This window comes from Elephas maximus, chromosome 16, assembly GCF_024166365.1.
Source record: "Elephas maximus indicus isolate mEleMax1 chromosome 16, mEleMax1 primary haplotype, whole genome shotgun sequence".
Classification (NCBI taxonomy): Eukaryota; Metazoa; Chordata; class Mammalia; order Proboscidea; family Elephantidae; genus Elephas; species Elephas maximus.
In genome coordinates, this window is record NC_064834.1 from 3,918,357 (window position 1) to 3,933,202 (window position 14,846).

Consider the following 14,846-nt stretch of genomic DNA (forward strand, 5'->3'; position numbering starts at 1 on the left):
TGGATCCTGCATTCAGCTTGTCATGATGTGAACTTCAATTCTTGGGACTTGAGCCAGCAGCTATCTTACCTGCAGATTTTGGATTATCAGTCTCCAGAGCCCGTGAGGCAGTAGCCTGCTCTCTGACCTGCTGATCTTGGGTTCTCAGCCCCTTCAGCCACATGAATCAGGAGAAGCCTCCAACCTGACACTTGATCCACGGACTTGGAACTTTTTAGCCGCTACAACTGTGTGAGCTATTCCCTTGATATAAATCTCTCTTTCTCTCTGCCTGTGTACATGTATGTGTGTGTATGTGTACATATGTATGTATGTGTATATATGTGTGTGTATATATACTGCACTTCTTTTTCTTCTCTAGAGAACCCATCTTAAGACAGTGTCCTTTGCCCATTTTTAAATAGGGTTGTTTGTCTTTTTGTTTTTGAGTTGTAGGTGTTCTTCGTTTATTCCACATGGTAAGCCGTTATCAGATATATGGTTTCCAAATATTTTCTCATTTTGTGAGTTGTCTCTTTGCTTCCTTGATAAGATCCTTTGATGTGCAGAAGTTCTTAATTTTGATGAAGTACAGTTTATCTTTTGATGTTCATGCTTTTGGGGTCATATCTGAGAATCCATGGTCAAAAACTAGGTCTCCAAGCATTACCCGTATATTTTCTTCTAAGAGCGTTATGGTTTTAGTTCTTACATTTAGGTCCGCGATCCATCTTGAGTTAATTCTTCTGTATATTGTGAGGTATGGTTCTAGCTTCATTCTTTTGCATGTGGCGTTCCATTTGTCCCAGCACCGTTATTGAAGAGACTGTTTTTTCCAGAAGGAACCCAGGTGGTACAGTGGATAAGCACTTGGCTGCTAACTGAAAGGTTTGAACCCACCCAGCGGTTCCAGGGGATAAAGATCTGGTGATCAGCTCCCGTAAAGATTACAGCCCCCAAAACTTCATGAGACAACTCTGCTGTGTCACATGGGGTCACTATGAGGCAAAATCAACTTGATGGCACCTAACATCAACAATAACGTCAACGATAACAACATTCTTTCTAGAAATGTTTTTTGATGTTTTATTGCTTTTAATAGCTAGGTGTGATGCTTTTCTTCCTCCTCTATCCTCTGTCCTCTTTGCTTTCCTCTGTCCTTTCTGTAAGTGATTGACTGCTAAATGAAAGTCTGATGGTTCGAACCACCAGTGGCTCCGTGGGAGAAAGATGTGGCAGTCTGATTCTGCAGAGATTTACAGCCTTGGAAACCCTGTTGGGTCGCTATGAGTTGGAATCGACTTGATGGCAGTGGGCCTGGTTCTGTTTTTGTAGCTGACCCTATCATTGCATCATTTCAATGAGTCTTCATTGCCTCTTGTTTTCCAGCATCATAAGGTCCCATAATAGGCTCAGCCAGGCATGACCACATACCACTTTCAGAAGCTGTCTGTGGTCTCTGCTTTTAAGTACTGGCTTGATATTCAGCCAGCTGTAGCTTCCATTTTCTCCTCTGCCAGCATGTATACCTCCATTCTGGCTTAACCAGATTTCATGGCCTCATTTTATCCTCTGTTACAGTGATTTCTACTGCTGAGGTGAAGTATAATTATTTTATAGAGGCAACATTTTGAGTTTTGAATTTAGTATAATTACCAACCTTAGTTCTTTTCAAATATTGAAAATTACACTATTGATTATGGCCCAAATTTATGGTGTGAGTGTGCCAGTGTATTTAGTGCCATACTGGGTTGTTATTTTTCTTCTAGTCTGTAGTCTTTTTTTTCTGTTACAATGATTTTGCTATAGATGAAGGACTTCCCTAGTTGTCTTTCCATAACCTTCTCCCCACTCCCAGCTTGTTTACTGTTTTCAGAGTATTGCTATGGAAGAGTACTATGGTGAAGGGAATGCTCTTATATCCTCTGTCTCTAAATTCCTTGGGGAGGCACTGATCACCCATGCCTGTATTTCTGGAATGTTCATTTTGTCATCCTTGACTCCTATTGCTGGAGCTGCTAGTATGAGCACTTTTGGAGTGCTGTTGGCTTTGGGGGAATGAGGGTCTGCCCACTGATATTTCTGTAGTACATTCTTATTTGATATAATATGATAGGCATGTGCTTAAGGATCTGCATCCTATCCAAAACCATATTATAAAAAGTTATTTCAGTGAGGAGGGGAAAAACTGTTAGGGTTCAAGAGCTTCAAAGTTATTTTTCCTGCAGGCATTTTAATATTAAAGATATAAGAATAATAAAATCTGAGCAGTACAGCTTTTTATTTATTTAAGATTAAAAGCTTTTTACCACTATCAGCCTGCAGTATTATTAGCACAGTACTTTCTATTACCATATTTATTACTCATTTTAATAAATAGCATAACAGCACTCAGAGCAGCTCTGCTACCTACTTGTGATACTGTCTGTTTAGGACTATTAACAGTCTGTTAGGTGCCATTAAGTCAGTTTGGACTTATAGCAACCCTTTGTACAACAGAACGAAACGCTGCCCGGTCCTGCACCATCCTGACAATTGTTACGTTTGAGCACATTGTTGCAGCCACTGTGTTAGTCCATCCTGTTGAGGGTCTGACCCTCTACCAAGTATGATGTCCTTCTCCAGGGACCGGTCCCCCCTGATAACGTGTCCAAAGTACGTGAGATGAAGTTTCGTCATCCTTGCTTTCAAGGAGCACTCTGGCTGTACTTCTTCCAGGACAGACTTGTTGGTTCTTCTGGCAGTCCATGGTTTATTCAATATTCTTCGCCAACACCATAATTCAAAGGCATCAATTCTTCTTCTGCCTTCCTTATTCATTGTCCAGCTTTTGCATGCATATGAGGCGATTGAGAATACCATTGCTTGGTGAGGGGCATCTTAGTTCTTAAAGTGACATCTTTGCTTTTTAACGCTTTAAAGGGGTCTTTTGCAGCAGATTTGTACAGTACAACTCAGGTTTCCTAATTAATTGTGAAGGAGCCCTGGTAGTGCAGTGGTTAAGTCCTTGACTGCCAACTGAAAGTTCAGCAACTCAATCCCGCTAGCTGCTTCATGCGAGAAAGAAGTGGCAGCTGGCTTCAGCAAAGATTTACAGCCTTGGAAGCCCTATGGGGCAGTTCTGCTCTGTCCTACAGGGTCGCTATGAGTCAGAGTCTCCTCGAGGGCAGTAGGTTTGTGCTATGGATTGAATTGTGTCCACCAAAAATATGTGTTGTAAATCCTAACCTGCATGCCTATGGTTATAATCCCATTTGAGAATGGGTTGTCTTTGTTATGTTAATGAGACTGGATTAGTGTAGGGTGTGTCTTGAGTCAGTCTCTTACAAGATTTATAAAATGAGGAGATTGAGCAAGCAGAGATGGGAGAAGAGAGGTGCCAAGCCACATGAAGACTGCCCAGGAGTAGAAGCTCAGAAGAGACAAACACATTCCTCCAGAACCAACAGAGAAAGCCTTCCCCCAGAGCTAGGGCCTTGAATTTGGACTTCTAGTATCCTAAACTGAGAAAATAAATTTCTGTTTGTTAAAGTCATCCACTTGTGGTATTTCTGTTATAAAACCAAAACAAACCCATTGCCGTTGAGTTGATTCTGACTCATAGTGACCCTGTGGGACAGAGCAGAACTGCCCCGTGGGGTTTCCAGGTAGTGCCTGGGGGATTCAAACTGCCAACCTTTTGGTTAGCAACCAGACTCTTAATCACTACACCACCAGGGTTTCCATTTCTGTTACAGCAGCACTAAATAATTAAGACAGTTTGGTTTTTAGGAAATCATATTTACTATTAGTGATTTCCCTATCTCTAAAACAGAGATTATTATTTACCTATATCACAAGTTTGTTCTAAGGATCAATTGAGATAGTGAATGCTTATTCTTTCTTTAAACAAAATTTTTAAGGAGTACCAACATGTGCAAAACACTGTGCTAGGTGTTAGGTAAATCAGATATGGTTTCTCCCTGAGGTACCTTATAGCTTAGTAGGGTAAGAAAGCCATGTAAAAAATGAGATTGATTGTTATGGGTGCAATGTATGATGTAGGTTGCAGTGCAAAGGAGAGTAAATATAAAAGGCTGTGTGGAATAGTTGATATTTGAACTGAGTCTTAAAAGATGATTAGGTGCTTGTCAGCTGGTCAAGGGTGGCAAGGGTGGTGAGTGGAGCAGGAGAAAGATACAGAGGCTGAGGCCTGAGGTTCAGATGATTAGAGGATGGAGTTCCCAAGGTGTTCCGGGATGTGTGTGGGGGGGTATATGGGGAAGTAAGATGGGACTGGAAGATGAGATGCAGGATCGTAAGAGCTTTTTGAATAAGTCTGAATTTTATTCTGTAAACAGTGTAAAAGTGTGAAGTCATTGCAGGGTCCTGAGCTAAGAGATAACATGACCAGCTCTCCATTTTGAAAAGATAACTATTGGCAGCATAGAAAATAGATTGGAAGAGTGAAGGGCAAGAATCAGGGATCATAGCTAGGCTATCAAAATTGCTCAATTGAGAGATAATGAAGGCCTGAACTAAACCCTCATCAGTGTGGATGAAGAAAGTGGCAGATTATAGAAGTACTCGGAGGTTATACTGTCAATTAGATGTCATGGGGATGGGGAGGGAAATCCAAAATTGTCCCTGGATTTCTGGATCGAGTGACTGAATGTATGGTGGTACTCTTTACCAAGATGGGGAGTGTAGGACAAGAATGAGGTTTGTGGGGAAAATGACTATAATTTTGAACATGTTGGGTTTCAAGTGTTTGTATAGTGTCCAGATTTCTGATGTCTATGGAATGGAGATATAGGTTATGAACCGAACCACAATCATTTAAAAATACCTGCTTCTTTAAACACATTGTTATGAAAATTGCAGAGATATAAGTAATATCATTATTTGGTTAAAAAATGTAAATATTTATGACCTGTATTTCTTCTTGACCTTTGCACCTCCCTAGTGTTCACTTTCTGTGCACATAGGTTTACTTCTCTGGTATCCTCCTACCACTCTGAGGCTTTACTTGTCCTGAAATACATTCAGAAGCTTACTTCTAGGGAACACTTCCCAACTCATTCTATGTTGCCAATACTACTCTGATACCAAAATGAGACAAAGCCATCTAAAGAAAACTAGAGACCAATATATGTTAGGAATATAGACAAAAAAATGCTAGCAAGCCAAATCCAACAAGATATATAAAAGATTATACACTATGTACAAGTGGGATTTATCCCAGGAATGTAAGGTTGATTCAAAATACAAAAATCAATCAACGTAATACAAAACCACATGGTCATCTCAATAGACAGAAAAAAGAATATGATAAAATCCAGTGCCTCTTCATGATTTAAAAAACAAAACAAAATAACAAAACCTGAACAAACTAGGGATAGAAGGGAACTTCCGTAACCTGAAAAGAGGTATCTGTAAAATCCCCTCAGCTAACATCATACTTAATGGTGAAAAACTGAATGCTTTCCCTCCTAAAATCAGGAACAAGTATGTCCACTCTTGCCACTTCTACTCAACCTGTGCTGGAGGTTCTAGCAAGGCAGTTAGGCAAAAAAAAAAAAAAAAGAAAGGAAATAAAAGCATCTAGATTGGAAGGAAAAAGTAAAACTATGTCTTTTTGCATATGACATGATCTTGTATATAGAAAATCCTAAGGAATCCTCTAAAAAGCTGTTAACTTTTGTATTCACCTGGAACAACAGAGGAAGGAGGAGAGTCAGGAGCAGGAGGAGGATATGGAATGTGTGGCTAATTGCCTCCATAAACAGCTGCCTCTTTTGCCATGAGACAAGAAGAACTAGATGGCGCCCGGGTACCATTACTGAGCATTTTGGTCGAGATTCTGTAGAAGAATCCTGATCAAAAGGGGGAAAAGGCAAACAGAATTTCAAGTTCTCATGGTCTCTAGACTTCCTGGAGCCCTGAAAGTTGGATGAGCCCCTGAAACTATTGCCATGAGATATCCCCTGAAGCCTTCTTAAAACGAAACAATAATTTAGCTTAACTAGTAAAGAATGTATGCCTTGAGCATCATGTCCTTGTGAGAACTATCTATATGGGATCTAATTGACAACAACAACTCAAAAGATTAGATAGGAACCTTGAGGGGCAGTGAATTTATTTAATGGGGGAGGAACAACTCAGAAAAGGAGGGAGTTATGCAATTCAAAGAATGTAATCACTGTCACTGAATTGTCCATGTAGAAATTGTTGAGTTGGTGTGTGTTTTGCTGTGTATATTCTCAACAACAAAATGAATAAAATTATACGTATATGTATATATATAAAACTGAAAATAGAACTACCGTATGACCCAGCAATTTTATTGCTAGGAATATACCCCCAAAACATGAAAGCAGTGACGCAAACAGACTTTGTACACCAATGTTCATTGCAATATGATTCACAATAGCCAAAAGGTGGAAACAACCTAAATGCCCATCAAAATGTGGTACACACATAAGATGGAATACTACTGATCCAGTAAGAGAAATGAAGTCTTGATACTGCTTCGACGTGGATGAAGCTTAAGACATGCTGAGTGAAATAAGTCAATCACAAAAGGACAAATATTGAATGGTCTCACTTTTATAAAAAGACAAGGATAGGCAAAAAATGTATAGAAATCAAAATGTATTAGTGGTTTCCAGGGGTGGGAGAGAGGGATTTGGGAGGGTTATTGCTTATGGAGCACTGATTTCAGTTTATGGTGATGGTAAATTCACATTAAAAAGGGTAACGGGTTGCTTAGTCGATCAGTGTAATTGCTGTCAGTAAGTTGTACATCTGTAAAAAAATTTTGTACCTGTCACTGAATTGTACCTGTAAAAAGTTAAATTGGCAAAAATTGTGTAATAGATACATTTACAGCAACAACAACAACAAAAGAGCAGCAGCTTCTGTACATGTTTTAGAAAAGGATATGCATACATTTTTCAAAGTTTTGCAAACATCCTCTGACATGTTGAGTTTGTTGGTTTAAACACCATTAACTACAAAACAACAAATATTTGAGCATGTACCGTGAACTGTGAACTACAGAAAATTACTGACATTATACCTGTTCTTAGTGATCTTTCAGCCTAGTTAGCAGAGCAGTTTCAGAGACAGATGTGAAATACTGAGGGTTAGACATGGTTAAGCACTAAAATGAGTTCTGGGGCTGTCTGGATGATTGAAATGGGTCTGAGTTGTTAGGGAAATCATTATGGAGGACTGAGACTTTCAGATAGACTTGTTAAAAGAATATTCTTGTTTTTTAGGTACAAAACTCAAAACATGAACAATGATATATGTAACCAATGTTCAAAGCTGACTTGGCTAGAGCTGGAATACTGTTGCTTACAACATATTCCAGAGGAATTGGAAAAATCAAAGTAATGGATAACAAAAAAGAACCTCCATTCTTCAATGAAGATAACGTGGGATCATTTTACTACAAACTTCCTTTCTATGATACCATGGAGCTCTTCATTGAAACACTGACTGGAACATGTTTTGAGCTGAGAGTTTCACCCTTTGAAGCTGTCATTTCTGTGAAAGCAAAAATTCAAAGATTGGAAGGTACTAGTCTTTGTCTTTAGGTTATAAGTGTTAAATTTGTTCATTAAGAGTGTATAATAATTTTTAAACTTTTCTTACGGAGCAAATTTCAAATATATGAAAGTAGAAAGAAAATAGGATAATGAGCCCCTGTATAACTATCACAGCTTCAACAGTTAAAGACTTATGTTTCCACTCCTTGGTTTCCCCCAGGTCCCCATCTTTTACAAGATTCTTTTGAAACGAATCCAGGTGTCATGTGAATGATTGAAAATAATATTTTAAAATAGTTTTTCAACAGGTTATACCAAAACCAAAAACCAAACCCAGTGCTGTTGAGTTGATTCCAACTTATAGCGACTGTATAGAACAGAGTAGAACTGCCCTGTAGAGTTTCCAGGGAGCGCCTGGCAGATTCGAACTGCCGACCCTTTGGTTAGCAGCCGTAGCACTTAACCAGTACGCCACCAGGGCTTCCTTCAACAGGTTATACCCCCCCCGCAAAAAAAAAACCCACTGCATAAAAACATGCAAATTCCGCCATAACCATCTTATACTTACTTTTAACTGGAAAAATTAATTGCATTTCCTAAACCTTGCTTACCTTTTCTGTACACTGTTTTGACAGCTTTTTTTTGGTTGTTTAAATGTGGAGATTTTCTGAAAAGAGTTTTTGGGTTCCATTTATATATTTGAATTTCCCTTAGCATAGCAGGGGTACTAAACGTTTTGCAATATCTCTTGTGGTTTGTGTGTTGTGAGAAGTGCCATAAATTAGAATCTTACTTTTTCATTGTACTTTTTAGATTTCTGAAATAAGTGGTGTTTGTCATTTTTAGTTGTTAAAATGCAGTTTGATTAGAGAATTAAGTTGTTCCAGTGAACACTCTGTGGATCTTTGTTGATCGAGCTAGTTTGAACTAGCTCATAATATAAAAGTAGTAACTAGGGTTATCCTCCAGCCCAGTTTAAATTCAGGATTGTAGTAGGATCTGGAGGGTTGGAATGTTTGATCTCTGAAGCCAAGGATCCTGGTACCTGAGGTTCTAAATATTTGCTATTCTTTCAGCCCCAGGGAGGGCCTGTTGAAATCAGTGACCAGCTAACTTCAAAGAGCACCTGAGCACATCTAGCAGTGGTACATGAAGGTTTTGTCTGCTTAATGGATTTGCTGAGGCCTGGAGTCGGAATAGTGTACTTTGACTTTGTTCTGCTTCTTTATATAGTGGTATAATACCATTTTAGGAGCAGGAAGGTAAAACTCTGTTCTAAATAACCTCTGTATTTTTCCCCATCTCTTTGATGCATTCCAGATGACCTCTTTGTAGTAAAAGCACTTTAGAGAGTATTCTGTTTAAATCTCTTAATGTCAGAAGAAACTTGGATTTAGAGAAAATTAGCAAATCACCCAAGGGGAATAGTTACCAACAGACCCAGGGCAGAGCCACGATGTAGCCTCCTTGTTTTCTATAGGAGGAGACGTTTTTGGGATTAAAAAAACTGGCTTTCTAGTTACTAGACAGATGAATCCCAGTTTCAAAAAAACCAAACCAAACCCATTGCTGTTGAGTCAATTCCAACTCATAGCGACCCTGTAGAACAGAATAGAACTGCTGCATAGGGTTTCCAAGGCTGTAGTCTTTACAGAAGCAGACTGCCACCTTTCTCCTGTGGAGCCCTTGGTGGGTTTGAAGTGCTGACCTTTCGGTTAGCAGCCAAACACTTAACCTCCACACCACCAGGGCGTCTAACCTCAGTTTAGATATGTATAAAACAAATACAATTATTGGGAAGCTGTGTAATTAATTATTGGGTAGCATGCGAAATGCCTACCGTTAGTGATCAGTAGATCTTAATTTCCTCCTATTTCCCATTCCCTTACTGTCACACCTAACCCCCTCCCCCTCCCTTTCTATATAGTATCTGCCAAACCGCTGAGGAACATGGCCTAGCCAAGTTGACACGTATCATTAACAGTCATGCACACATTTATAATTTTTATTTTATTCATTTGCCTTTTAAACTATGTATGAAGAAAAGAAGAGTTACAAACCAAATTTACTGGTTTTTATATTTACGTACTTACCTTTAGCGGTGTTCTTTATTTCTTCTTATGGCTTTGAGTTAATAATCTAGTGTCTCTTTGTTCTAGTTTGAAGGACTCCTTTTTGCATTTCTTGTGGTTCAGCTGTACTCTTAGTGAATTCCCTCATCTTTTGTTTATCTGGGAATATTTTAATTTCTCCTTCATTTTTGCCAGATAGAGAATTTTTGGTTGACAGTTTTTTTCTTTCAGTATGTTAAATATGTCTTCCTACTGCCTCTGGCCTCCATGGTTTCTGATGAGAAACCAGTTTAAAATCTTATTAAGAATCCCTTGTATATAACAATTCAATTCTCGTTGCTTTCAGGATTTTCTCCTTGTCTTTTACTGCTTTCAGGATTTTCAGTTTGTTACGATATGTCTCAGCGTGGATCTTTTTGTGTTTATCCTGCTTGGAGTTTGTTCAGATTCTTGGATATACATAGTCATGTTTTTCATCAGATTTGGGAAATTTCACGCCATTATTTCTTCCAATACTTTTTCTGCCTCTTTCTCTTCTCTTTTTGGGACTCCTGTAATACATATACAGTCGGTTTCGGTTTATAATACATATGTTGGTATTCTTGTCGGTGTCCCACAGGTCCTTAGGATCTGTTCATTTTTCTTCATTTGTTTTTCTTCTGTTTCTCAGATTTTATAATTTCAATTGTCTTCAAGTTCCCTGATCCTTCCTCTTCCTGCTCTAACCTGCTGTTTAACCCCACCAATGAATTTTTTCATTTTATTTATTATACTCTTGAACTGCAGTATTTTGTTTGGTTCCTTTTTTAAATTTCTATCTCTTTTTGATATTCTCATTTTGTTCATGCATTATTTTCCTAATTTCCTTTAGTTATTTGGTCCATGCTTTCATTTAGCTCATTGAGCTCATGACAATTGATTTAATATTTTTTACCAGTAATTTCAACATCTGAGTTTCCTCAACGTTGGTTTCTGTCAAATTCCCTTTTTTGTCTGTGTAGGCCATTACTTTATTGTGGGATTTTTTTTTTTTTTTTGCTATGTTTGGTAATTTTTTTGTTGAAATTTGAAATTCCGGGTATTATAACGTGGTAGTCCTGGAAATCCGATTCTCTCAGTCCTCAAAGATTTCCGTTTTTACTTGAAAGATACAGTCATCTGTTTGTTTAGTGACTTTTCCAAACTAAAGTTGAAGAATGTATATGCTAATTGTGTATGGCCACTGAAGTTTCTGTTCTATTAATTTTGCAGTTGGCCAGTGGCTTCGGAAAGATCAGCAGCCCATTCCTTCATCGAGCACTTGGTTAATATAAGTGGCACGTCAGGTTCCAGAGTTCCCAAAGAGTTTTTTTCAGTTGCACTTTCCAGTAATTATTGTTTTGCTGTAGTGACTGACCTCTAGATCTTCTTACTCTGCTATTTTATGTGATATCACCTCACAATATATTTAGCTAATCTAAGTCTACTTTTAGATAACACTATACTGCTTCACATGTAGTGCAAGTACCCTGTAACAGAGTATTCCCACCCCTCTCTTCAATCTCTTATGATTTTGCTCATTGGTCCAGTTGTGAGGATTTCTGTTTTCTTTATGTTGAGGTATAATCCATAATGAAGGCTGTGGTCTTTGATCTTCATCACTAAGTGCTTCAGGTCCTCTTCATTTTCAGCAAGCAAGGTTGTATTATTTGCATAACGCAGGTTGTTAATGAGCCTTCCTCCAATCCTGATACCCCGTTCTTCATACAGACCAGCTTCTCAGATTATTTTTTCAGCATACAGATTGAATAGGTATGGTGAAAGGATACAACCCTGATATACACCTTTCCTGACTTTAAACCACCCAGTATCCCCTTTTTCTGTTCAAAAGACTGCCTCTTGATCTATGTACAGGTTCCTCATGAGCACAATTAAATGTTCTTGAATTCCCATTCTTTGCAATGTTAGCCATAATTTGTTATGATCCACACAGTTGAATGCCTTTGCATAGTCAATGCAACACAGGTAAACATCTTTCTGGCATTCTCTGCTTTCAGCCAGGACCCATCTGACATCACCAGTGATATTCCTGGTTCTGCTTACTCTTCTGAATCTGGGTTGAGTTTCTGGCAGTTCCCTGTTGATATATTGTTACAGCCACTTTTGAATGATCTTCAGCAAAATTTTACTTGTGTGTGATATTAGTGATATTGTTCGATAATTTCCACATTCTGTGGGATCACCTTTCTTGGGAATAGACATAAATATAGATCTCTTCCAGTCAGTTGGCCAGGTAGCTGTCTTCCAAATTTCTTGGCGTAGATGAGGACGAGCGAGTGCCTCCAGTACTGTATCCGTTTGTTGAAACATTGCAACTGGTATTCTGTCAGTTCCTGGAGCGTGTTTTTTTTCCAATGCCTTCAGTGCAGCTTGGACTTCTTCCTTCAGTACTGTTGGTTCCTGCTCATATGGTAGCTCCTGAAATGGTTGAATGTCAACCAATTCTTTTTGGTACAGTGACTGTGTATTCTTCCACCTTCTTTTGATGCTTCCTGAGTCATTTAATATTTTTCCAATAGAATCCTTCAATATTACAACTCGAGACTTGAATTTTTTCTTCAGTTCTTTCAGCTTGAGAAATGCAGAGCGTGTTCTTCCCTCTTGGTTTTCCATCTCCAGGTCTTTGCACATATCATCATAATGCTTTGTCTTCTTAAGCCACCCTTTGAAATCTTTTGTTCAGCTCTTTTACTTCATCATTTATTCCTTTCACTTTAGCTACTCGATGTTCAAAAGCAAGTTTCAGAGTCTTCTTCTGACATCCATTTTGGTCTTTTCTTACCTTCCTGTCTTTTTAATGACGTTTGCTTTCTTCATGTATGATGCCCTTCGTGTCATTCCACAGCTGGTCTGGTCTTCGGTCAATAGCGTTGACTGTGTCAGATCTATTTTTGAGATGGTCCCGAAATTCAAGTGGGATGTACTTAAGGTTGTACTTTGGCTCTCATCACCTTGTTCTTATTTTCTTCAGTTTCAATTTGAACTTACATATGACCAGTTAATGGTTTGTTCCGCAGTTGGCCCTAGCCTTGTTCTGACTGATGATATCGAGCTTTTCCTTTGTCTTTTCTCACAGATATAGTCTATTTTATTTCTGTATATTCCATCTGGCGAGGTCCACATGTATAGTTGCTGTTTATGTTGGTGAAAAAGGTGTTTGCCATGAAGAAGTCATTAGTCTTACAAAATTCTATCATGGGAATTCTGGCAGCGTTTCTATCACCAGGTCATATTTTCCAAATACCGATCCTTCTTTTTTGTGTCCAACTTTCACATTCCAACCTCCAGTAATTTTCAGTGCATCCTGATTGCATGTTTGATCAATGTCAGACTGCAGAAGTTAGTAAAAATCTTCAGTTTCTTCACCTTTGGCCTTAGTGGTTGGTGCGTAAATTTGAATAATAGTTGTGCTAACTGGTCTTCCTTGTAGGTGTATGGATATTATCCTATCACTGACAGTGTTGTACTTTAGGATAGATCTTGGAATATTCTTTTTGGTGATGAATGCAATGCCATTCCTCTTCCAGTGGTCATTCCCGGCGTAGTAGACCATGTGATTGTCTGATTGAGAATGGCCAAAAGCAGTCCATTTCAGCTCGCTAATGCCTAGGATATCAATGTTTATGTGTTCCATTTCATTTTTGACAACTTCCAGTTTTCCTAGATTCGTACTTCATACATTCCATGTTCTGATTATCAGTAGATGTTTGCAGCTGCTGCTTATCATTTTGAGTCATGTCACATCAGCAGATGAAGATCTCAAAAGCTTGACTCCACCCATGTCATTAAGGTCGACTCACTTTCAGGAGGCAGCTCCTCCCCAGTCGTCTTTTGAGTGCCTTCCAACTTTAGGGGCTCATCTTCTGTCACTATATCAGACAGTGTTCTGCTGCTATTCATGAGGTTTTCATTGGCTAAATCTTTTCGGAAGTAGACTGCCGGGTCCTTCTTCCTTGTCTGTCTTAGAGTGGAAGCTCAGCTGAAACCTGTCCACCGCCATGGGTGACTCTGCTGGTATTTGAATTCCGGTGGCATAGCTTCTAGCATCACAGCAGCACAGAATCCCCCACAGTACAACAAACTGACAGACGTGTGTTTTTCCACTATAGGTGAGGATCTTTCCCCCTGTAGCTTCTTTCAAGATTTTCTCTGTCTTTGGTTTCCTGAAGGTTGACATGATATTACCAGGTGTAGGTATTTTGTTATTTATCCTGTTTGGTGTTCTCTGAGATTCCTAGATATGTAGTTTGGTTTCTGTCATTAATTTTGTAAAATTCTTAGTCTTTATTTCTTATTATGGATTGAATTTTATCCACCGAAATTGTATGTTTTAAATCCTAACCCATTTACCTGTAGATGTAATCCCATTTCAGAATAGAGTTTTCTTTGTTATGTTTATGAGACCATATCAGTGAAGGGTATATCTTAAGCTGATCACCTTTGAGTTATTAAAAGAGCAGATTAGGGACAGAAAAAAACAAGCACCAGTGGGGGAGAGATACCATGTGGAGTTAACCAAGGAAGAATGCTGGAGAAATTGAGACATGGGTTTTTTCCCAGAGTAGACAGAGAAAGCCTTCCTCTAGAGCCAGTGCCCTGAATTTGCACTTCTTGCCTCCTAAACTATGAGAAAATAAATGTTTGTTCGTTAAACCCACCCACTTGTGATATTTCTGTTATAGCAGCACTGAGAAACTAAGGCAGTTAAAAGAAGTGTTTCTTCTATTTTCTTGTTCTGTTTCAGTTGTGCCTTTTGAAATTGTTACACTTGTTAAAACTGCCCCACAGTTCTTAGATGTACTTTTTTTCTTGTTAATTCTTCTCTTCGCGTTTCCGTCTGTGAAGTTTCTATTGACATGTCTTCAATCTCACTTATTGTTTCCTTTGGTACATCTAGTTTAGTAATAAGCCTATCAAAGGCAGTCTTTATTTCTGTTAGTTTTTTTTTTCTCTAGCATTTCCTTTTTATTGTTTCTTAGAATTTCCACCTCCCTTGTTTACTCATCTGTTCTTGCACATTTTCTACTTTTACATTAGATTTCTTAATATATTAATGACAAGAATATCCTAAATCCATTCCTGTCAAGTTAATTTCAACTCATAGTGACCCTAGGGAACTGCCCCATAGGGTTTCCAGGGCTGTAATCTTTACAGAAGCAGACTGCCACATCTTCCATTGTGCACCTGGTGGATTTGAACTACAGACCTTTTGGTTAGCAGC

At 38.6% G+C, this 14,846-nt stretch overlaps 1 protein-coding gene across 7 annotated transcripts in view; it reads left to right on the forward strand.

Moving 5' to 3' along the window:
• ZFAND4 (zinc finger AN1-type containing 4) overlaps window positions 1-14,846 on the forward strand; it is a 125,588-nt gene that overhangs the window by 1,957 nt on the left and 108,785 nt on the right. For 3 of the 7 annotated variants that reach the window (XM_049855540.1, XM_049855538.1, XM_049855539.1), the window contains exon 2: window positions 7,242-7,542. The exons of 2 other annotated variants lie outside the window; for them this stretch is intronic. In XM_049855540.1, the coding sequence (XP_049711497.1) occupies window positions 7,281-7,542 (262 nt within the window). In that variant the 5' untranslated portion in view covers window positions 7,242-7,280. Of the gene's footprint in view, window positions 1-6,675; window positions 7,543-14,846 lie in introns of those variants that run through there. 2 more of the 7 variants (XM_049855537.1, XM_049855541.1) reach the window with 2 other exon arrangements.